The sequence below is a fragment of the Budorcas taxicolor genome, chromosome 9 (genome assembly GCF_023091745.1).
Source record: "Budorcas taxicolor isolate Tak-1 chromosome 9, Takin1.1, whole genome shotgun sequence".
In the NCBI taxonomy this organism is placed as follows: Eukaryota; Metazoa; Chordata; class Mammalia; order Artiodactyla; family Bovidae; genus Budorcas; species Budorcas taxicolor.
Genome location: NC_068918.1, coordinates 61069607 through 61095249, shown reverse-complemented (window position 1 = coordinate 61095249; position 25643 = coordinate 61069607). Strand labels below are relative to the sequence as shown.

General features: G+C 36.4%; 1 protein-coding gene across 3 annotated transcripts in view; it reads left to right on the top strand.

Moving 5' to 3' along the window:
* The first annotated feature begins 431 nt into the window (after positions 1–431).
* The window catches only part of MED23 (mediator complex subunit 23), a 41870-nt gene continuing 16658 nt past the window's right edge, over positions 432–25643 (top strand). For all 3 annotated transcript variants that reach the window (XM_052646067.1, XM_052646068.1, XM_052646066.1), the window contains exons 1-17: positions 432–574; positions 927–958; positions 1117–1204; positions 3301–3425; positions 5546–5657; positions 7071–7169; positions 7949–8050; positions 8484–8553; positions 9721–9833; positions 11201–11296; positions 11845–11862; positions 17046–17246; positions 18942–19085; positions 20277–20422; positions 21485–21730; positions 23870–24012; positions 25334–25508. In XM_052646067.1, coding sequence (XP_052502027.1) covers positions 536–574; positions 927–958; positions 1117–1204; positions 3301–3425; positions 5546–5657; positions 7071–7169; positions 7949–8050; positions 8484–8553; positions 9721–9833; positions 11201–11296; positions 11845–11862; positions 17046–17246; positions 18942–19085; positions 20277–20422; positions 21485–21730; positions 23870–24012; positions 25334–25508 — 1949 coding nt within the window. In that variant the 5' untranslated portion in view covers positions 432–535. The remainder of the gene's footprint in view (positions 575–926; positions 959–1116; positions 1205–3300; positions 3426–5545; positions 5658–7070; positions 7170–7948; positions 8051–8483; positions 8554–9720; positions 9834–11200; positions 11297–11844; positions 11863–17045; positions 17247–18941; positions 19086–20276; positions 20423–21484; positions 21731–23869; positions 24013–25333; positions 25509–25643) is intronic.

The window sequence follows — 25643 nt, the reverse complement described above, 5'->3', positions numbered from 1 at the left end:
CGAGAAGGAAATGGCAACCCACTCCAATCTTCTCGCCTGGAAAATTCATGGATTGAGGAGCCTGGTGGGTTATACACTCCACGGAGTCGCAAAGAGTCGGACACGACTTCGCGCCTTCGCTTTCGCTTTTCCCAATTTGGAACCAGTCCGTTGTTCCGTGTCCGGTTCTGTTGCTTCTTGACCTGCACACAGATTTCTGAGGCGGCGGTGCCTTAGGCTGGAAGTTTCACTTGGGGGCGCTCGCATCTGGCTCGTGGATCGCGCTTCTCCACAGGCGGAACCACCTGGCTGGGTCTCTTGTTTCTGTGCGTGCCGTAGTCAGCGCACACCCAGCGCTCAGGCTTCCGTGCGGGTTCCGGCTGATTGCTGGGCCCGGGAGGGGATAGTGCCGGCTTGGCGCCCAAGGAAGAAGTTGACAACTACGAGTTGAAGTTACCTGCAGGCGTCTCCGGCCCTCTGCCCATCCATTGCCAGAGCTCGGGCCTGACCCGTGCCGCACTCCTAGCCTCCAAGGAAGGCGAGGGTGACGGTCCAGATGGAGACGCAACTGCAGAGCATTTTTGAGGAGGTGGTGGTGAGTGGAACTGCCAGGGATCCTGGGCGATAACTGGGTGAGGGGGTGGCTAGGGGGCAGCGGCTCAAGAAATCTGGCCCACGCAACCTCTCCCCACCTCTTCCTTGTTATGACATCGAGTATGTGTGCAAGGGTTGGGCGATTCTCAAACTGCTGTCAAATTCAGTTTCATTTGAAATCCACAACACCCTTTGTTACAGACCAAGCAGGTGGGTATTGTTTGTTTCTGCTCGTTGCTGATTAAGGTGATTTGCCCTATGTTGCACTATATTATTTTGCTCGGGGAGGCCCCTTTTCCTCCCTTAAAATTAAAAAAAAAAAATCATACTGTTTACTTTTTTTTTTTTAACAGAAAACGGAGATTATAGAAGAGGCTTTCCCTGGGTGAGTGTATACATGGCAGATCTTTGTGTTTGTACCTGATTGTATCTTTGTAAGATTTTCTTTAGCTCTGTCTTGGAGGTTTATAAGATCTATTATTCTGCTTATGTTGAATCACATTTTTAAAACTAGTGGCAAATAATTCGATTTTTGTTTTTTAGCATGTTTATGGACACCCCTGAAGATGAAAAAACAAAACTTATTAGCTGTTTAGGGGCCTTCAGACAATTTTGGGCTGGTCTTTCTCAGGTGAGCACTGCATTTTTAATATACTCAGCTGACGATTTTTGGCCCTTTATTTTTTTACACTTACTTTGATGTTGCTGTTAAGATTTTTCTGGAAAAGGAGAAATAAAATTGTCATCATCTTTCATTTGTCTATTCTGGCTTCCGTTCATTTCATCTTGTATTCTTCCAGTAGAGAATCTGTATTGAAAAATCAGGTTGACCATAGCACAGTGTGAGTTGTTTTTATAAATCTCTCCCAAGTTAGATTATATAAAACCATTTTCATCCTATTCTGATTTATTTAGTGCACTACAGAACAACTGTGTTAGGAGTTGTAACGGATAAAAACTTCATTCATTTAATCAGCAAAGGAACTGGTCCAGCATTGATACAAAGATATTATAATAAAGATACTATAGTAAAGATACAAAGATGCCACAGTAAGGATCCACAGATACTTTAACAAAATTGAGGCAAGTACAGTAAAACTTAATAACAAAGAGCATTCACCAGAAGTTGCAGCCTTGTAAAAGATAAAATGTTTGAACCTTAAAGAACTCATGATCCAGTAGTACATTACTACCTTCTTATGATGTCTTGTAAGTAGGAAATTGAGAACTGTTTACAGTTGAGCCGCTAGTGACTAAGACTCACTACTCAGGAATGAATCGCATAGTTGCAGTGCATTCGTTCTTTTACATTTCTTTTATTTTTGATTATTTTCTAATATATTCATACCATACAAAATGCAAAGGGGTACAAAAAGTTCCACCCAGTGAATAAGATTATCTGCATTCTGCTTCTCTTAGCTTAGTCATTTGTTTCTTTTCCTGTCTGCAATCAGTGTTTCCAGTTTATGTTTCCTTCTGGAGTGTTTAATGCATAGAATCATTGCTATAGAATGTCTGTATGCCATGTACATTATTCATTAGCACTTTGCTTTTTCCCTCTTAAATTCTCAAATTGATGTAATTTTATATCAATCCATTTAAAGTTACTTCTGTCCTCTCTCTTCCTTAGAGCAGCATTATATCCTATTATATGGCTGCACCGTCCTTTGTTTAACCAGTCCCCCACAATGTGATAGGTTGCTTCTTAACCTTTTTCTCTTTAAATAATACTATAATGAATAGTTTTAGGCAGGGGACACAGAATACATTATTGCTGGGTCAGAGGATGGTTCTATGTGTAGTTTTTGTAAAAACAATCTAATAGCTTCCATAAGGGTTTTACCAATTTATCCTCCCACCAGCAATATATCAGTGGGATATATATTGCTATTCCCTCAAGCCTCACAGTAGCATGTTATTGAGCTTTTTGATCTTTACCAGTCGAAAGCATGAGAAATTTTATCTCAGTGTAGTTTTATTTTGCATTTCTGTGAGTGATATTGAACATCTTATATCTTTCTAACATTTTAATGTTTTAATAATTGATTAAACACTGTATGAGTTAAGATAAAACCCTTGTCTTCAAGAATTTTGTGTTCTGACAGAGGATCCAGGAAGAAAATAAGTATTTCTAAACCAGCACTATTTATTCAGCAATAGAAATGTGTATGAAGGACAGTGGTAGCACAGAGCAGGACATCTTGAGGATATTCTGGAAGGTAATCTTTGATTTGGGCACCACATTTTGGTATCAGATTTAAAGTTTTGCAGGTCTGGAAAATGGATATGTCATTAGCTCATAACTGATTTGGCTCTTAGGGATTAGATTCACTAAATTCTCATGAGGCTGATGTACTAATTCATAGTGGATTTTTTCCTCCAGTGACAGAGATATTTATATCTGCCATTAAGGGCACTGCTTACAGTGCCTTTGCTAGACTTTTTTGTTGATCATGAATATGTTAATAAAATCATACTCTTTCTGGAGGTCCCATATAGTAAAAATGGTGGAAGTTTTAATCTATATAATTGTGTGATTTTAAGTTTAAAATAACTCAGCTACTAAATCTGAATTTTTTCAGTTCTTTTAAAATTGTTTTCATCCATTAATTTATAATGAAGTATCTCACTCATAGTCTTCATATATACTCCCAGATGCTTTTAGCTATTTGTTACTTATAATATATAAGTTTAGACCTAAAATGTGATCATTTTCTAATTTTCCAGGAATCTCATGAACAGTGCATCCAGTGGATTGTTAAATTCATTCATGGCCAGCATAGTCCTAAAAGAATTTCTTTTCTTTATGACTGCTTAGCAATGGCAGTCGAGACTGGTCTCCTTCCACCCAGGTATGGTTAATGATGAATATGAACAATCTGAAATATTTTCTTTTTTTTATTAACGTTTAGAAATTGGTTGAGGTGGTTGTTGTAAAAGGATAAGAGAATAAAGAAGGCAGTTACAGTCAACAAAAAGTGCTTCGTAGTATCTCAGTTTTAATTTCGAGGATGCAGTATTCTTAAAATTGTATACTTCAGGTGCTCAAAACCAGGCAGGCTTTGCCTTTTAGCCCAGGGATTAAAATCACTCACTTTGACAAGATTTTCTAGGTAGTGTTTGTTGTATTTGTTACAGTTACTGATTTGCTGAATTTTTTAGATTCCACATATAAGTGATGTCATATAGTATTTGTCTTTCTCTGTCTGACTTATTTTACTTAGCATAATACTCTAATAGTCTGTCCATGTTATTGCAAATGGCAAAATTTCATTCTTTTTTTATGGATGAGTAGTACACTATGGATGAGTAGTACACTGTACGGAGAAGGCAATGGCACCCCACTCCAGTACTCTTGCCTGGAAAATCCCATGGATGGAGGAGCCTGGTAGGCTGCAGTCCATGGGGTCTCTAAGAGTCTGACACGACTGAGCGACTTCCCTTTCACTTTTCACTTTCATGCATTGGAGAAGGAAATGTCAACCCACTCCAGTGTTCTTGCCTGGAGGATCCCAGGGACGGGGGAGCCTGGTGGGCTGCCATCTATGGGGTCGCACAGAGTCGGACGTGGCTGAAGTGACTTAGCAGTAGCAGCAGTTGCAGTACACTGTGTGTGTGTGTGTGTGTGTGTGTGTGTGTGTGTGTGTGTGTGTGTGTGAGATTAAGAGGGACATCTTTATCCATTCATCTGTTGAGGGACACTTAGATTGCTTTTTTATCTTGGCAATTATAAATAATGCTGCTATGATCATTGGGATGTGTGTATCTTTTCAGATTAGTGTTTTTGTATTTTTTAGTTATATACCCAGGAGTGAAATTCCTGGGTCAGTTCCAGTTAACTTTTGCTGCATGATGAATTGCCTCAATACTTCATGGCTTAAAACAGTAATAATCCTTTTATTATTAACATTCACAATTACAGTGCTTGCTTGGACAAGGAGTAGGAAGGATTTTCTCAGGTTTTGTGTTTGCAATCGGATGGTGGCTATGACTGGAGTCATGACAAAGATTTCCCCATTCATATGCCTAACTGTCACCTGAGAGACATCAGCTGGCACTATTGGCCAGAACCTACTACATATGCCTTCTCTGTGTGATCCTGACTTTCTCACAGTGTAGCGGAGTCTAGGAGCAAGCATTCATAAGAGGGCTAGGCAGAAGCTGTATCACTTTGCCTTGAAAGCCTTTCCATTTGCCAGTCTTGGACCTGCCCAGACTGAGGGATAGATTTTTTTTTCTACCCTTTTGACATTGATACTCTTCCTGGGAGGAGCATCAATATCACATTTTAGAAGAGCACGTGGGGTCGAAAGTCTTATTGCAGCCATCTTGGAAAAACACAGTTTGCCACTAATTGGTTAATGATACACATTTAACCAACAGCTTTTGGTACATTTCTTTCTAGCAAAAATATAACATAATTAATATTAGTTCTACTTTGGAGAAGGCAATGACACCCCATTCCAGTACTCTTGCCTGGAAAATCTCATGGACGGAGGAGCCTGGTAGGCTGCAGTCCATGAGGTCGTGAAGAGTCAGACACGACTGAGCGATTTCCCTTTCACTTTCGTGCATTGGAGAAGGAAATGGCAACCCACTCCAGTGTTCTTGCCTGGAAAATCCCAGGGACGGGGAGCCTGGTGGGCTGCCGTCTATGGGGTCGCACAGAGTCGGACACGACTGAAGCAACTTAGCAGCAGCAGCAGTTCTACTTTAGGACTTTCCTGGTGGCTTAAGATGGTAAGGAGTCTGCTTTGGGTTTAGTCCTACTCTGGGTTAAGTCTTTCATATAAGTAAAAAATATAAAATGCTTTATGTAATTTTTTGAAAGTGTGCTTGAGTAATGTACCTTTATGACAATTATTAACACTTACTGTGACAAATATAATATCCAGAGTTTGTGGACCTTGGCTATTAGAGAACTTACAAAACTCCTGTCTTGTAACTGGAATGGGTATTCCTTTTTTTCTAGGATGGTTTGTGAATCCCTGATAAACTCTGACACACTTGAATGGGAAAGAACACAGCTTTGGGCCTTAACATTTAAACTGGTTCGGAAAATAATTGGAGGGGTGGATTACAAGGTATTGTTTTTTCTGATTATAAAAAGTAATCGCTGTCAGATATTTTTCAGTGTATATTAATTTCACATAAGAGAAATGAAGTGGAAGCATTTATAAAATCTCTTTTTTGTTGTATTTCCTGAAGGAGTTTAAAATCGCCCAGTGTTTCCCACAGCTCTCTGCTCCTCTCCCAACATTCTTAAAAGTGCCGGTGGCTGGTGAACTTCTGTGACAAATAGGGAGTCACCAGGCAGACTCAGTTCTCTCATGCCACAGATCTTATGATCTTGGGGCCCCTGTCCAGTGGAAAGGCATAGAGCAGGGAGGTGTGGAATTGAGAAGGGATGCAGGCATCAGCTGACAAAGGGAGCAAATCCTGCTTCACCTTGGCCACCTTGGGCACTGTCATTCCTTAACTGGTATCTTCAGCACTCTGCTCTTGGCCAAAACCAACAGCATACACACTCTAATTGTGTCTCATAACACAGCTCAGGAGCTCCACAGCTGCAGAAGCTTCTGCGTCATTCAAGCCACTTTGGTTATTGTCTCTTGAAAGACTTGCGGATACCTGACCCTGTGCGTTATATCTGTATTTTCAATGATCTCAAATGGTTTAACTGATAATTATTGGCCAGAGTCATGATTTCATACAAAATTAGTTCTAAGAAGCCTTTTCTGATTATTTTCTATTTACTTGTACTTCGCTTTCCTTAGCAGGTTAATATGTAGTTTTGTACAAATAAGCACCTTATTTGTATGGTGCTTCATAATTGTTTCTTTCATGTATATGTTCTGTCTTTTATAAGACTGATCACATAGTTTATACTATGGAATGAAATGTCTTCCCTGTGTATTAGATTCTGCTTTGAAATAATGCAACTGGTAATAGATCTGAATAGATGACCAGTTAGCAGAATAGCCTTATTGGCTAAGTTTGAGGGGTTAAAATATGTGATGGATGATGAGAAAGAGGGAATGAAGTTAGAATATATACCAAAAGGAAGGTGCAGAAAAGGTTGTCTGCCAAAAAGTTGAATATTTATTGTCCATGTTTCTCAGAGTATTTTCAAGTTCTTCCAAATGTATTTTTGTCTGTTAAGCTCAAATTAAACTTTTTGGTCCATCATAATAATAGAAACTTTTCTAATGTTATAAAGCTGAACGGAATATGAAAAGTTTAATTTTTATCTATAAGTGACTTCCTTTGTTCATTCATATGGCAAGCCATTCTTTAGATAGAATTCTGCTTTGGATCATGACACTTCTCTTGGGTTAATGTTAGGGGATTGAATGTTAGCTTTGGTTCAGAAAAATTAAAAGTGTGACTTGGAGGGTTACGTATTTTTCCAAGTATATAATCTTGAAAGCTTTAGGCATTTTAACCAGCACCCAGGACTTTTAAAAAATTTAATCTATGACTTTTTGTTGTATCAGGGTGTTCGAGATCTCTTAAAAGTGATTTTGGAGAAAATCTTGACAATTCCCAATACAGTGAGCTCAGCTGTTGTACAGCAGCTTTTGGCAGCAAGAGAGGTAATTTAAACTTGCCTGCAATTCACTGATCATCTCCTAAAGATGTCTAGTTTTATAGTTCCGTGCTTTTAAAATTTACAGTAGTTTATAAAATGTTCCATTTCTTTACTTCTACAAAAATCATATTTTAAAGGTATTATTTCACTTCCACTGTATTTCAAAAGGAAATTTTACATTTTAATTCATAGTTTTTAATTATGAAAACAACAATATTGATATTGTTGTATCTACAACCATTATTAGATGTTGTCCTATGGGCCACTTTAAAGATCTTTGTGCTTTGTACCTAATGTTGCAGGAATTGTTTAGTCTGTTGCCTTCCAGTTGGTTTTAGTCACTCAGTCGTTTCCGACTCTTTGTGACCCTATGGATTATAGCCTGCCAGGCTCCCCTGTCCATAGGATTCTCTAGGCAAGAATACTGGAGTGGGTTACCATTCTCTTCTCTAGGGGATCTTCCCGACCCAGGGATCGAACTTTGGTCTCCTGCATTTCAGGCGGATTGTTTACCACCTGATCCAACAGGGAAGTCTACCAATATTTAATGCATGTTCAATGTTACTTACTATCAGGAATCTGGTCTGTTACTTACTATCAGCAATCATTGTATTAATCTTCATTTTTAGATATTCACATTTAAATGAATTCTTATGCTATATTTAAGCCAACTGAATCCATGAAATAATATCTCTACTTTTTAAATATCATTGTTGTTGGATTTAGAGGGCACATCTGTGGGACTATTCAAAATAATAACATAGCCCTTTTTTTTTTCCCTAGGTTATAGCATATATCTTGGAAAGAAATGCTTGTTTACTACCAGCATATTTTGCAGTCACAGAGATCAGGAAACTATATCCTGAGGGAAAACTTCCACATTGGGTAAATTTGATGTTTTTTTAAATTTTTAAATAGAAATTTGTATTAAAAATTATTATATTAATCTGATTTTTTGCGTGCTTATTTTTTAATGGTCACTTGATCCTTAGATAATATGTGATTTTTTTTTTATGATGCATTTCTTTCATTTCTCTGCTGTCCTGTTGAGATAGTTTATATATATCATTTCGTAAAATACACACAGCTTCATCAAATAGCTAAGGACATGGTAGTATGACCTGGCTTAATTCAGGGATAAATGTACTGGTAAGTAATTGTTTAGGAGGAAGTGAAAGAGGACTAACTTTGAGTAGTTTTATATGCCAGGAATTGTACTAAATCTTTATATATTATCTTATTTATGTAAATGATTCTTATATTCAGAGCATCTTGATTTTATTTTTCTACTTACTTGTTTTCATTTTATTTTTTTTAGTTACTTGGAAACCTGGTATCAGACTTTGTGGATACCTTCAGGCCAACAGCAAGGATAAACTCCATTTGTGGTAGGATTATAATTTAAAATGTTTTAAATATTTTTTAGTGAGCTGACTACTGAACCAAGTTGACGGATGAAATCTTATACACGTCTTGGTGACTTGCCATTTTAGTATAACCTAGGAGCTTTTATACTCTATAGAGTATAACTCTACTCCCCAGGCACCCGGAAGTCTCAGCAGATCTGTCTCTCTGGCTTTAGTACACCACATTGTCTGACTCCCAGCCCATTCCAGGCCACACCTTTGCTCTGTATATAATTTATTTTGTTTTCCACTTGTTTCATGTTTATTAAAGTCTCTGAATTTCCTTTTAAAAATAATCACATGATTTACAGTTTTTACAGCTCTCATATGTATATTCCTGAACTACTTATAGAAATCATGGTAGCCTCAGAACAGCCTGGGATTATAGACCCTTATTTAATCAGTGACCAAGTTTTTAGCACTTTCTGTGAGTCAAGTGCTATTCTGGGCACTGGAAATACAAAAAAGAAATGAAAAGGACACTAGACTGATAATTCTTAGGCTTCTAGCTTTCATAACTGAGAGGATATTAACATCATTTGATGAATTATGGAAAGTGCTACAGATTTGAGAAGAGTGAGGATGAATTTAGTTTATGTTATATTGAACTTAAGGTGCCTGTAGGACATCCCAGTGACAGTATTTATCAGGCATTTGGATACATGAACTGACTAATGGTCATATGCTACTTCTAAGGCCTCTAGGAACATCCTGTTTAAAGTTACTTAGTTTGACCTGAGATTAAAGGTCTGTAAACTTTTTCTATAAATGGTGACACGACAGATATTTTGGCATTGTGGGCTGTGCATTCTTACAGCTACTCAACTCTGCCATTAGAGAGCAAAAGGAATAGCGTTCCAGTAAAACTTAACGAGAGCAGGTGGATTTGGTCCATGGCTTGTAGCTTGCTGAACTCTGTCCCTGGACAAATGCAAAATTTGTGAGTTTGGAAGTTTTGTACAAATTGGTCTTTAACCAGCTGGGCTAAAAATATTCAAAGAAAATTCCCAGACTTCCAGCTAATTAAAATATATTTTTAACCAGTGCCTGGTTCAGCATGATATTCATTAACTATTTGTAGAGTGAATGAAGGACTAGGCATTGCTATGTTCACATTTATTTAGAAAGCATTTTTTGTAATACCTACAGGCCGTTGCAGCCTTCTACCAGTTGTAAATAATTCGGGTGCCATTTGTAATTCATGGAAATTGGACCCTGCAACTCTCCGTTTTCCTTTGAAAGGCCTTTTGCCATATGATAAGGTATGTTGTTCAATATGATGATGCTTTTGATCCATCAGAGTCTTCATCCAAGACTATATATTGTGTAATGCTAAATTGTCTCTTCATAGACTGAAAAAGTAAATATTCAATGAAAGATAGTTTATAACCATAAACTATGGTTTTTGTCATGTGATTTCAGGATCCAAGTTTAGCCTGTTGTTTGTGATATTGCAGGTGTTTATGTTCCAGCGGTCCACTTCTGGCAAAGTACTTGGTGTTAGAAAATTGAATTTTTAAATTGATTCTTTGTTTTCACTTTTCCTTTACAAAGCAAGGACCAAACATGAATTTGCTGTGTCCCTAAAACTTGAAGAGTGAGCCTCCTTATTGGTTGTATTATTTTCAGAAGGGGAGAGGTGGGGAAGGACAAAAGTAGAGTAGAAATTTCTCAAGGAGAAAAATCCACATATATCCATAATATGAAATGTGAGATATAGACATAAAGCTATGATGAAACACACATGGCAGATTTGTCTTACTATCTTGGGGTTTGGAGGGAATGACAGAGCAGGTTATAGGGAGGGCTGAATAGTTTTCTGTAAATGTTTCATGTCAAAAATGATGTAGAGAGTGATTGGGAAACTTATCCCAAAGTGAAGGAGGGTAAAATAGTACAACTAAGGTGATAATTCAAAGCTTTTGGGATATTAGTCAGCAAAACTTTGAAAGACGAAAAAGTGATAAACTAAATGGAATTTACAATCATATCAGTAATAAAAACAGATAAACTTATTGTGGGCTTCCTATATGCCAGGCACAGTTTTAAGAACTTTACTTCATAACAAATTTTATTCTTAACTATCATCTTAATATTTCCGTTATCCAGGTGATGAAACTGAGACACAGAGTGGGGTGTTAACTTTAGCAAGCAGTATGGTCAGGATTTGAACTCAGATAATCTGATTCGGAGTAATCTACACTGTAAATCCCTGTGCTGTCAAGTCATTTGTCCTCCCAAATCTGGATGAAAATGATGTTTACATTTATACTTACAGAAGAATGATTAGAAACGGCCTGCTTTCCTCTTTGATTAGATTTCTGGGCAGAAAATCCTTTCCTTACAGTGATGCTTAAGACTTTGACATGACTGTGGCCGAAGCCGTTCCTAAGGTTTTCTCTATGACCATGAGCAAGTCCCTTCAACTCAGTTACATCATTTATCAAATGAAGGGTGGGAGCAGACTAATTGTAAACACTAAAATCCTTTGATTTTTTCCCACTAGATACTGCCTACTGTGTGAAGGTAATAAGAGCCTTTAGAGGATTTTTTTAATCCCAATTTCAAATTTTTTGAATGAACATTAACTCTGATCTTGAAGCAATGATTTTCTTTATTTTCTTTAAAGGATCTGTTTGAACCACAGACTGCTTTGTTGAGATATGTTTTGGAGCAGCCTTATTCCAGGGATATGGTCTGCAATATGCTAGGTTTAAATAAGCAGGTACTGTACTGTGCTGGAAACCTAGTAAATTCTGCATAGAATCTGCACTATTCTTTTCTCTTTTCTTTGCTATAGCTAACTGAGCAAAACAGTTAAGAACTATTTGATGATTTTTTTTTAATATATGGTTTATTAAGTATTATATTGTTTCTATCATTTATATATTGCTTTAAGAATGTTTAAATTAAAAAGGAGATATTTTAAAAGTTGGTTTATTTTGCATTGCTTTTTTTTCTATAAGGCCAGTTTCAAGTATACCTTTTGCCAGAGAAACCTACACATGACTTAACCATAATTTTTGACTTTTTTTTTTTGTTTGGGTGTCTATTTTTATAACCCTTGGTATCTTCAGCATGGCCTCAATTGCTGGTTTTTTGTTTTTTTTTTTCTTTTTGGTGTATGTTTTTGGTGGTTTAACATGTGGGCGGGTTTGTGCTGACTCTGGGTTCCTTGAGGCTGGCCTCATAGTCACTGTTTTGTCTTTTCTTTTTTTCTTCCTTTATTTTTGTTCTGTCCTGTCTTGTCCTGCCCATCCTCCAATGCTCTAGACCTTGAACATTGCTCAGGTATGTTCACAACCTTACTGTTGTATTGTGACTAACGATACGCTGGCCGCTTTGTAGCCACTGATTCCATTTAGAGAATACATGTATGGTCGGGGCTTGAAATTGGCAGGACCATGCTGAGACCAAGGCCACTAAAATGAATTTCTTCTTGGGATATGAGAGTTGTTTTTGGTGGATTGTTTTTGGTTTTGGTTTTTGGTGTTTGTTTGTTTTTTGTTTTTTTAATATTCTTTTTTTTTTTTTTTTTTTAAATCAAGAGACAACACCTGGCATTTGATAAAGCCTGTCACTTTTTGATGAGTTGTTTTTCCTTCCCACTCCATTTTGCTGTTTTTCCTACTTTAGGGCTAAAGCTAGCCTGGTGGAATTTTCAGAGATGGAAAGATTTGTGGTGGCCTTTATCTTTCCAGATAATTAAAACATAAACAACAACATCAATAAAAATACCTGCTTGCTTTGCCTAAAAACAAAACAAATTAAAAACAAAACAAAAAAAGAGAAAAAAAAAAACAGTTTAACAGAGATATGTTACTTTTACAAGTTGGAGTGGTAAGCGTTACATGGGGAAGTTTTTTTGGAAACGTGGAGATTGACTAAGAAATGTCACACTCTTAGGTGACCCCACACCTGCTTGACAAACACCCTTCTTTGTCAGTCTTTGCCGGAAGTGACCCCCTCCTGGAGTGAGCGCCTCTCAGTGGAAGCCCACCTGTGGCAGGAGGAACACGAAATGGCCAGACTTTATAAAACGAACTCTTATACATTCCCAAGTCTGTTCCAGGACTTTTCACCTTTGAGATTTTAAGCAAAATAGTGATTCTAATTATTTTTGTTAAAAATTTTTGAGCCCAGCATATTAAAATAGACCAGCTTTTTGATTTTAATAAGATGTTCTTGTCCAAGTTATATAAAATAGCGTTGCTGTTTGCAATACTATAGTGAAGGTTGTGCCAGTGCTTCCATTTATAAAGCCCTATTTTTAAGGACATATAGCTTGGCCATAAAACTTGCTCAGTGTTGAAACTTTGCATGCCAAACCTCACCCTAGTAGCAGTATCTCTTTTATTATTTTAAGTTTTTTCTTCTGAAAAATTTACCAAGTCTCCTTGTTTGGACAAGCCTTTGTTCATGTGAAACTGAAAGTGCTTCACACCACAGTATCTGACAGTTACCTCACATAACCTGTCAATGTAACATCTTAAACACCAAGTCATTAACTCTGATGAGCTTTCACTTGAGTTAGAGGTAAGTATTCAGTTAACCTTGAAAGAATGCTTTCATGCTATGTCTTAAACCTAATTTTTGCAATGAACTTTAAGGCATACTTGACTCAGTTTTTTTGCAGTTTGGTGAATAAACATACCCATGGTCATTTGAATCCCGCCCCCCAGATATCCTTAGCCATCCTTAACTTTTTGCTTTTGGAGGGCAGCTCTTCTCAAACGAGAAATTGATGAAATTTAGAGAAGGATATTTCTGATCTGATCCTTTTAATAACAAGTTTCAACCTAAAAAAAGTTTATGACTAAGACATAAATCCATAAAAAATAAAGTTTATAATGGAAATGCTGACAGAACATTATTAGTATTGATCCCACTGTAGTGTAAACATTGTCAAAAGTTCACAATTCATCAGTAATTGTTTTGGTAGAAAACACTGTAGTGAGTGGACTTGTAATTGACATATTATTTTTACCACCTAGAAAGTAGGGTGGAAAATGAGAGCACACTGTATAAGAAGCATATGATTAAAAATTAGCAAGTTATCACATCTTTTATCATTACAGAAGTATATCCAGCACTATACTTTCTTATCCTTTCTCTAGCAATGCAGTAATTTACTTAAAGCTTTGAAACCTTTTAAGAGCTGTCCATATTGTATTTTCCAGTAGGAATTGGGCTATGGTACTTTATCCTAAAATCGGTTGCATTCAGAAGGTCATAAATAGCCCAGTTCTGTGGCCAGTAGGGTTGAGTGTTCACAGTGGAAGAATCCTGTTTTGTGTGTTTGCACAACAGTTTGTATTCCTTCTACTGAAAAAGAGCATTACAAAACAGATTCATTCCTCAAGCTCTTAGATGTGGTGGTGTATGAACTCTGACTATGCTAAGATAGTGAAGTACTAGACTGATCATTCAGTTTATCCTTAAAAGGCACCATTGAAAGTGGTATTAACTGGCAGGGGACTCCCTTTCTGGTTGGTAGAGAATATGATAAATGAAATACAAAGGGATTTTTCTTCCCAAGTTGTCCTGAATAAATACTGCTTTAAAATTAATTTCTATCTCTGAAATAATGGTTTTTAACTTAACCAATGCCTACCTAAGTGCATGGGCTTCCAAAGAACCCACCTGCCAGCACAGGAGACAAGAAACACAGGTTCGATCCTTGGGTTGGGAAGATTCCCTGGAAGAGGGTATGGCAACCCACTACAATATTCTTGACTAGAGAATCCCGTGGACAGAGGAGCCTCGTGGGCTACAGTCCATGGGGTCTCAAAGAGTTGGACACAACTGAAGCAACTTAGAATGCACACACCTAATTATAATACGTTAAAATTGTACCACATAAGCAGTACCAAAACCATTACATGGAAATATCAGGGGCCACTTAATATAGGATATGGTTACTAAGACTGAAGGCATTATCATTTGCCATTTTAAATAGTGGTGGGAAAAAAATCGAGGGCATGGGTGGGGATTAATATTCATGTTTCCATTAATGCCTTGTGCCTGATTTTCAGATTGAACATCTAAAATAAGTTTCCAATACAGTTTGACCATTATGCAGAAATTAAAATGCTAAATTTAGATTCTTACTGCTAAAAAGAGGCTTTAACTAAACATTCATATATGTATGATGTCAGCTAATTCAACTTATATACCTACATCTTGAAGGCTTAAATTTATGAAAGCTTTCAGCAGCTTGTGAATAATCATGGACATAGCATCCATTGGCTACCAGTCTATTGATTGATAATTAAATCATTAAACTGATCTACAGATTTGTTCCACTTTATAAAATAATTTATGTGGTAGAGAGTCTTAATTTTAATGAACTTATCTTTTAGCAGTTGAAAACTAAAAATGCACTCTAAAGGTTAGCAGCACAGTTCATTTTATAATCCATACTTCTCTCTCTCTCTCTTTTTTTGGTATTATTAAAATTGGCAAGTAAAAGAGGAACATAGGTTTAAGCTATCCCTAAGCTTAGTTTGAGAACTATCCTTGGATTTAACCAAAAACACCTGGGAAATACAGTTAATTTTGACAGATGTTCTTCTACCCTCAGACTATGTAACTACATTTGCTGCCCTAGATATACCTGACTGATTTAACTATTAACAGAAAATTTGGGGGTAGTCTTGAGTCTTAATACATATTGAATGATTGTCAGCTTTGACTATAAATTTCCTAGTTTCTTAATTTGCCAAAGTCTTGGTATTTTTGGTTTTCCTCTGAATCATGAACTCTTTAACCATAAATCACTACACTTCTAAAAATATGTAGTTAAAATTCAGTTCTTTAAAACAAATAGCTAGTAGTAACATGGAAAACTCAAAAAAATGACCCAGGTGCTAAAAACCAACTTTGTTTAGTTTATTCTTTTTTCCTGAAGCAGATTGATGGAAGATTGTCATGGGTGGAGGAATAGATGACAAATTGGTTAGTTTCCAAACTAGAGCCAAATTCCCATCACTAACGAAAAATTCCTACTGGAAATCCTGGCTTTACTTCTTTTCACAAATTTTTCTGACTCTTGTATACTTTGAATGATCTCGCTCTAAATTTGTGTTGTCTGACACATTTCTTAGGTTGTTGGTGGTTGGCAGAACTAGTGAATTTCAAGCCCTGTACACAGTAGTTTTGCATGCTGACTTAAGAAATAGTTTGTAGTGTTGTCTGTTGCACTTTGCTCTGCTTCATAATGATAATTACATTTGGAGGAAAAGTACTGTAGTCCCAACTGGTGGTGTTAATATTGCTCTTCGTAAAACTGTAATGTGGTTGAACTGTGATCATGGCATTGTGTTTTTGGAAAAATTATGAAACAACCATTGATGCTTACTGTTTTGGATAGATGTTTGTTTTATTTGCATGCTTTAAGGAAGTGCAGCTATATTGGAGCTTTACAAGTTTGGAGCTGGCAGAAAGCATGCAAAAGAGGGGATGCTATTCATTATGTTTTGTTTTTTTCCAAATTCGTCCCCATTTTGCATTTTCCCCCTAAATTTAAAGAAATCATATCCCTTTTTCATGGCAAAAGACTAATCTAAAGTTTATAGGGAACGCATCTATATTAGTATTGTATTCATTAGTAAGGCTTCCAACTGCCTGGCTATTAAGTCATATAACATATTTTATTAAACTATGAAAATGGCTTAAAATATGGCTTAACATTTCTTTTGATAAAAGCTTTTGAATCACTTTAAAAAGCATAAACCTTTTTGCCTCTAGAAAGGGAAGTTGCATTTTCATTTTTAGTGTTTAAACTCAATTCTTTTTCTTGTTTTAGATTTTAAAATAATCTAATTTAAAATTAAAGCTGCATAATGTTTGACTTCTAAGAGGGAAGAACATAGCTTTAACTTTGAGGTCTCTTTTTTTTTATAATGGAGAAAGTTTCCATTTCAGTATCAAATACCACACATTGAAAAACAGACATTGAATATTTAGATATACCTCTGTATTTAAAGCTAATGTAAACCAGTGTGACTGCTTTTAAGTAAATAGATCACACATTGCTTTGTTCACTCTCTTGTCATAATATGTGAATCCTGGAAATCCAGGGTTTTCATATTTTGAATTAGATTGCAAAATTAATGCTGTTATCACCATTTCATATATCTTTAAAATGATCTTTGTTCAAGAAATAAATAACAGAATTTTCTACTGTGTAGTCCCCTCTGTCATTCTGGAACAATGATGTCTGGAGTAAAAGTCAAAAGTTAATGGGAAGCCTGTTTTAGGTGAGACCTGAGAACTAATTTTTTATGAAACTCATCCTCTGTGATATTATAACATGATGCAGCTTTAATGGACTAAACCTAGCCTTAACTTTCTAAGTTCAACTTCATTCCATGCTTCTTGGCCTCTTTGTTAGAATGAATACCCATTAACTGGTAACTTCTGAAACTAACTGGGAGGCTTTTGGAATACTGTATTTAATCTCTGCCCTACAGCACAAGCAGCGCTGCCCTGTGCTGGAGGACCAGTTGGTGGATCTGGTGGTTTATGCCATGGAGCGATCTGAGACCGAGGAGAAGTTTGACGATGGGGGAACAAGCCAACTCCTCTGGCAGCATCTCTCGAGTCAGCTCATTTTCTTTGTGCTTTTCCAGTTTGCAAGTTTCCCACATATGGTCCTTTCTCTTCATCAGAAAGTAAGTACACACCCTTTTTCAGAGCCACTTCACCTGTTGATTAGTATATTTTAGACGGGTGTATCTAGTGAGCAGAAGTTCTGAGCTCTGATCTCTCTTCTGTTCAGTGCTCTTATGGTTTCTTCACTTTTCACTGTCTTGTCACTGTAAAAACTTGATTCAGTTATTTATTGCACATATTCACAGTGCCAGGACCAGGAGATACAAAATGAAAAGGCACTAATGTAGTACCCTCAAAGAGCTCCTTACTGGTGAGAAGATGTAGGTATAAACAATTGGATTATAATAATAATGGAAGCATGTTTCCTTGCAATAGAAATGAAAGAGAAAAGTCCGTGTTAAAGACACCCAAGAATGGCTTTATCAAAGGGGGCTTGAAACTAGTAGTTGAAAGACAAGTAGAAATTTGCCAAGGGGAAAAAGATAGGAAAGTGTTTCCATGGCCATAAAATGATCATTTAGAAAGAGGCAGAAATGTGTGAAAACATGAAAGAAAACCATAGAAGGGAAAGTGTTGGTGAGATGAGGAAAGCAGGAAAGTAAGACCAGACATGGAGACCTTTATATGCCCCTGTGTTTGTTCTAAGGATTTAAATTTACTTTGGGAAGTAAATGAGGAATGGAAAGACATCATCAGATACAAGCTGGAAAAATTACTGCTAAGCATCACATATGGGAAGACAGTGATGTAGAGATGAATGAAGCCAAAATCAGAGGCCAAGAAACTAGTAAGGGAGCTGTTGCAGTGGTCTGGGTGAGAGAGGCTGAGGGCCTAAACCAGAAAAGAGGAGGAGCCAGGAACCAGGTAGGCTGGGAAGTATAGGACTTGACGGCAATAGGTGACAGAGAGAGTAACAGGAATCTAGGATCACTTGCTGGTTTCTGCTTTGGCAGTGAATGAAAGAGGAGGCCAGTGAATCCAAAACAGAGAATACGAGTGGAAGAGCAAGTGTGTGGGAAGGGTTGGCTTTAGGCATAGGGCTTTATCCACATTGAGTGGGAGTGGGAATAAAATGTGTTGTTAAGTCTGTAACATCTTGATAGCCTGGATTATCTTGGGGAAATTTTTCATAAGAGTTGTTAAAATCCTTTTGACCACCACGTACTTACCACCCCTATCACCACCACTGGTTTCTGTTACAATCTATAGGAAAATACCAGGAAAAGTATTTTTGATAACCAGTCCTTGAAGAGTTAAAAATAAATTTAACCTTTTTGTTATAATAATTATAAACTCTGGTATTTTTTTTAAATTTATCTATTTTTAATTGGAGGATGATTGCTTTGCAATGTTGTGTTGGTTTCTGCCATATGTCAACATGAAGCAGCCATAGGTGTACATATGTTCCCTCCCTCGTGAACCTCCCTCCCACCTCCCACCCCAGACTCCTTGTGTTTTGATGCAGTATTTTTAGTAATATTCTCATATTAAACTTGATTCTCGTGCACACATACTCGACTTTATGTCTAAAACATTTCATTTTTGATAAGCATAGTTGTTTTGGAGATCAGGGAGAAGCAATATTAATTTTAAAAGCTTTGCTGGGTGTGCCTCGAGTAGAGACAAAGTAATCAGTAAATGCCAAAGTTAGATGCTAACTTTCTAAGAACAAGATTTCTCTCTCTTTTTTTTTTCTTTAAACTTCATATATCTGTTTCTTTGACTGTAGATGTGCATTTAAATACCTTTTACAGTTGGCAGGGCGAGGACTGATTAAAGGCAGAGATCATCTTATGTGGGTTCTCTTGCAATTCATCTCTGGAAGTATTCAGAAAAATGCGCTAGCTGATTTTCTTCCTGTCATGAAGCTCTTTGACCTTCTGTACCCAGAAAAAGAAGTAAGTTTGGCTAGTGTGATTAGAATTATGTCTAGTTTATGTTTAAGAATGTTAGTGTAATTTTGTGAAAAGAGCACTGGACTTGAAAAATGGAAACATGGTTCTTTTCCCAGTTTTTGTAATAGCTGCAACCATGGGATGGACATTCAGCCTCTCCTGACATTAGTTCATTTCTATGTAAAATGAAGAAATTTAACTAGATTGTTTCTGAAGTTTATCTTTAATCACAGTCAGATCACAGTCGAACATCTAATATAGCAAACTCTTTCTCTATATTTTAAAAAGGTTTACAATTTTTTAAGAGCGTGAAACTGTTTTAATATATACACATTTAAGGACCAAATAACATCAGTATCTGTTATTTATTTATTTATTTTTGGTTGTTTGCTAATTGAGTATGTCACACTAGTAAAGTCGCTGTCATGTCTGACTCTTTGTGACCCCATGAGGTTCCTTCATCCACGGAATTTTCCAAGCAAGAATACTGGAGTGGGTTGCCATTTCCTTCTCCAGTGTCACACTAGTGCTTATTATATAAGATGTTTGAAATATGGTATGTATTGATGATTGCCATTTTTTAGGAACATTTTATTATGGAAATTTTAAAATGCACCAAAAATGTAGAGTAAATTAAAAAACTCATCTGCTGTACCCATCACCAAGAAATATTCTTATTTCATCTTTCCTTCTCATCTTGTTTTTCCTAATGCTGGATAATTCTAAAGCGAATTCCAGACATCTGTGTCATTTCACCATCAATTTACAGTATGTCTGATGCTGCTCATTTAGATTGCTTATCTCTTACATGTTGTTGAAAAGCATACATGTGACTCTTAGAAATTCTCTATTCATATTTATCACAGTAAAATAATGATGCAATTAATTTTTTCATATGATGTGTTTAAATTTTAAAGAATAAAAATTTAATGATTGTAAATGCTCTGTGACAATGGGAAAAGCTTGACTAAGCACCTGTGAATTTCTCTTATTTTCTTGGAAAGTAAAAGCAATCTTTTGTTTCAATATTTGATAGCTATTAGATCTTCTGATTTGTATTATTGAACAAAGGATGACTGGAGCTAAATTAATACAGGATATTTTAAAAAGAAGTATAGCATAAATGGATTACTATAATATATATAATTAGTTCATTCTACTCTTTCTTAAAATATGCAAATTGTTCTTTTTTAGTTTATCCCAGTTCCTGACATTAACAAACCCCAGTCAACTCATGCCTTTGCCATGACCTGCATTTGGATTCACCTCAACAGAAAAGCCCAAAATGACAACTCCAAACTACAGATTCCAATACCTCACTCCCTAAAGCTTCACCATGAGTAAGTTGTTTGTAGCTTGACAGTTCATTTTTTTAACTTAATAGTGGGTTGAAGGCTAATGATAATTGTCTCAGTATTTATATGATATATGAAAATCTTCCAACATCCACTGGAGATAAGGATAAATATTTAATGTGTACATTATAACTAAGAGAACCTAATCAATACCTGCAGCAGAAAGCAATTAGAAGATTAACCAATCCTGTTTATATGTATGGGGATATATATATATATATTTTTTTAATTTTCAGGTCTATTTTTGCTTTTATGTATTTTATCTTAGTTAAAATACTTAATTTCCAAAAATATGTAAAAATGTTTCAGAATATCTTAGATTTGATCCTGATTAAGATATCAGTCACTCCCTGGACTGCAAGGATTGACTGAACTGATCTGGCTGGCATGTTCCCTTACATCATTTCCAAAGCTGTGATTACCCGAAAGGACACACTTTTTTAGATAGGACCGGGCTTCCATCAAGGGTGTTAATTCCCACCTAGACCTTCTGAAAAAGACTGTCAGATCTCTTCGTAGGAGACTTTAGGGTAGTCAGATTTCACATTTCATTTGACTTTCATCGTATGATACCCCTTAACCATTTTTCCTTAGTGACATCTGTAATGAAGGCATTTAAATGTACTTAAGCAAGTAGATAATAGATGGAAGCCTAGTTCATGAATCCGTGACTTATTTCTTCATTATCTGAATCTTAGTGCAGTATATGTAGTACTTATTTAACAAATAACCATTCATTGTTCACTTTTAACTGCTAACATCCTTTCTGAAATACTTCTTAAACCTTTTGTGTGTCAGCACTCATTTGGCAGAAACTATGATATCTATAGGAATAAAGATAGTATATTTGTTCAGTCGCTCAGTCACGTCCAACTCTTGGTGACCCCATAGACAACAGCCCGCCAGGCTTCCCTGTCCTTTACCATCTCCCAGAGCTTGCTCAAACTCTTGCATGAAATTAAACTTTTATTTTAAAAAAAACAATGCAGATTACCTTTCTGGAATTTATTTTCATTTTTTTCTATTTAATGGAACTTGAAATTTTAGGTTCCTGCAGCAGAGTCTTAGAAATAAGAGTTTACAAATGAATGACTATAAGATCGCCCTGCTGTGTAATGCATACTCTACAAATTCAGAATGTTTTACATTACCTATGGGAGCTCTGGTGGAAACTATTTATGGAAATGGAATTATGAGGATACCACTTCCTGGAACGAGCTGTTTGGCTTCAGGATCTATTACGCCCTTACCAATGAACCTCCTGGATTCACTGACGGTTCATGCCAAAATGAGGTATATTCTTTTTATTTGTTTGATTTTATGTCAGGGAATTGACATCAGTGTAGTAAAGACTTGATTTCACGATTAGGTGTGTATATTTGATGGTCAGATATATTTTAAAAAACCTTTAGGTTTATTCTATAACAAAAATGGTATTGTTTATTATAGGAATTTGAGAATATACATATAAGCCCAAAGAAAATGAAAATAATTGCTATAATCCCTCCTTGAAAAATAAGCATTGTAAAATTGCATTTATATATATGTATTCTGAGTCCTTTTTCTATGTGTATATATATGAATTTATAGGGGTTTTTTTGGTTTTTTCCAAAATGTGCTCTTAACTACAGTACTATTTATGGCCACCTGTTTCTCATTGTTCTTCAGTTGCTAAGTTGTATCCAACTTTATTAAATACCTGTTTATTTTCAGTTTTTAATTAAACGTCTTTTTAGGGCTAGTGCTCTTCAGAACCATCTGTTTTAATTGCTACATAGACGTCTTTTTTTAGGTCTGTATTGCATATTGTTGGATACTGAAATTATTTGCAGTGTCTCAGTGTTATAAGAAAGGCTATGAAGATTATCTTTTTGGCTTTCTTTGCACCTACCCATAATTCCATTTTTATTAAATAATTTGCTAGAAATAGTATTACTGCGTCCAGGGATGCAAAACCTGTAATACCTTTCTTGTATTGGCTATATATATAGGGGTGCTTTTAGAATTGACATTTATGGTTTCTAAAAGACAGAAAAGGCCCCAAGTGCCCACAGGAGCTAAGCTGATGACATGACTGAGTGGTGCCTGGTGCTGCATGCAGGCAAGTCAGGTAACAGTGTGCCAGGAAGCTTGTGTATAGAGAGGGATTGTGAATGACTGGAGTGTGTGGGGCTCAACTCACAGTACTGCCACTTGGGCTAATTTCCATTATGTTAAACTGCATACTAATGTAGTTAGTTCTTCTAAATGTTCTTTGTAAAGGGCTAGAAATCCAGATTTTTATTTGTAGACTTTCAACCATTAAATATTGACTCAAGCTTCAAACACTGCATAGGTCAAAGAGAATGTGTGGGGGGGCCTGCAGTGGGGGACAGCATTGGTTCTAGAAAAGCCACTCTGTTTTTCAGATGGTAAATGTTGTGCTAGAATCATACATGCACTTTACTGGCGTATGGATGGAGTTGAATATAGCCCTGTTAATACCTTATATTAATAGATAATCCTGTTAATTAATATTTGGATTTTGCAGCTATTTGTTAAGTGGTTCTATAACAAAAAATAATTTCTTAAATGGTTTTAGTTACATATTTGGGAAAGAGAAACAGCCTAAAACCATTCAAACGTAGTATTTTTTTTAAAGATTTATTTTTTAATCAAAGGATAATTGCTTTACAGAATTCTGTTGTTTTCTGTCAAATATCAGCATGAATCAGCCATTGGTATACATATGTCACCTCTGTCTTGAACCTTCCTCCCATTTCCCTCCCCATCCTATGCCTCTGAGTTGATACAGAGTCCCTGTTTGAATTCCCCGAGTCATACAGCAAATTCTCATTGGCTGTCTCTTTTACATATGGTGATGTAAGTTTCCATGTTACTCTCTCCATCCATCTCACTCTCTCCTTCCCCTGCCCTGTGTCCATGAGTCTGTTCTCTATGTCTCTTTCTCCATTGCTACCCTGCCAATCAATTCATTGGTACCATCTTTCTAGATTCCATACATATACACTACGATATTTGTCTTTCTCTTTCTGACTTACTTCACTCTGCATAACAGGTTCTAGGTTCATCCACCTCATTAGAACTGACCCAAATGTGTTCCTTTTTATGGATGAGGACTATTCCATTGTATATATGTATCACAGCTTCTTTATTCCATTATGAGTTGTACCCAAATTTTGCTGTTTGGTGAACAGAGAGACCCTGATGCAGGTTGAAAGCAACATGGAAACCAGAGTCAGTCTCAGGTTATACAGTGCATCACTACCATATGTCCTGCATAACCTAAATGACCAAAAAAAGCTGATTCATTTCAGCTAGAAGTTCGGATTTATACCAAGTTCCCTATAAGTAGAGTAATCCCTGTAAAAATGGATTTTTAAAAATCTGGATTTTTATTTGGTTTTATTTTATGTTGTTGTTTTTCCTCAGCCTTATCCACAGCATTGCTACCAGAGTGATAAAACTTGCTCATGCAAAGTCCAGTGTGGCCTTGGCTCCAGCCCTAGTGGAAACTTACAGCCGTTTACTGGTCTATATGGAAATAGAATCTTTGGGCATCAAAGGATTTATCAGTAAGACAGGACTTTCTGGTGTTTTATAACCATTAACCTTTTTTGTTCATTCAACATACACTCTTTCTAGTTTCTAGGAATATAGAAGTGTGCAGAGGTCACTCTCATCGTAGAGATCACCTGCTAATGAGGAAAATGACAAAAAGTATATATAACTGAAATATAAAATAAATAAATCTTAGAGAAAAATAGAGCAAAAAAGAGGGATAAGACCCTCAGAGAGGGTCAAGGGAATGGGATACATTTTTTTAAAGTTGTGGTTAAAAAGTGGAGCTCTCGGGGTTGAGGCATGCAGTTGTACTAGGTGCTTGGGTTGTAGTAAACAGGACAGGACAGACCTGTCTGTAATCATAAAAACCCATCATCCCATTTGGCTGGCTTGCTGGTTTGCCCCCGGACAGCAGTAAGTTCCAAGTCTGACTGGCAATACGGAAGGCATGTTCCTGCATTGCATTACAATTCAGTGCAATTCAATGTAATAACAATTCAATTGCATTACAATTCAATTCCTGCATTATAATGTCTGTTAGTTATTATGCAGTTCTAAATAATAAATACTTTCTAATATGAAAGTGTTTTTCTGATTTGCAGTAATTCTAATTTTTTACCAATGAGGTATCATTTTAACCATGGTTACTCTTCTTTCCAGATAATTGAAAGTCAAATTAAGCTTTCTTAGCAAAAAGGAATGGGTTATGATATAATTTGTATATTAAAAAATGATCCTCATGCTTTGAAAGGTTGGGAACATTAACTTTATTAAAATAATTTAAATGATAACTAAATAAAAATAAATGAAGACATGAGGAAGGCTAGAGTAATTTTTTCCCATTTCCTGGCTCTTTACTTTCACAGATGAACTTGACTATCATTTTTCAAATTCCAAAGAAAAATGCAAACTTGGTGTTACAATAAGAATCTGAATTTTCTTCCTTGCAAAGTGAAAATGAAAGTCGCTCAGTTGTGTCCAACTCTTTGCGACCCCATGGACTATACAGTCCATGGAATTCTCCAGGCCAGAAGTGGGTAGCCGTCCCCTTCTCCAGGGGATCTTCCCTTCTCCAGGGGATCAAACCCAGGTCTCCTGCATTGCAGGCGGATTCTTTACCAGCTGAGCCACCAGGGAAGTCCTCTTCCTTATAATTAAAGTACAAATTATGGAGAAAATTGGGGAAATATATGTGTGTATCTATGTGTTTGCATGTGTGTGTGTTCATGATCAAAATCTTTGCATAGATTTTACTCGATGTGACTTTTCTTTAAGTATTTTTTAATTCATAGCTTTTACTGATTGGTGTCTTAAATGTTCTTCTTCTTCAAGGTCAGCTTCTGCCAACTGTTTTTAAATCTCACGCTTGGGGTATCTTGCACACTCTTCTTGAGATGTTCAGCTACCGGATGCACCACATTCAGCCCCATTACAGAGTTCAGCTCCTAAGTCATCTTCATACTTTGGCTGCAGTTGCACAAACAAACCAGAACCAGCTCCATCTCTGGTGAGCTCACTGGAGACTGTCTTTCCTTGGATTTGTTAGAAAATTTGTTTGAGATGGCGAACTTAATCCATTACCTTATAACATTCACTGTCATGAAATTCCTCTGCTTCTGGAGTGTTTTATTTCCAGTATAGA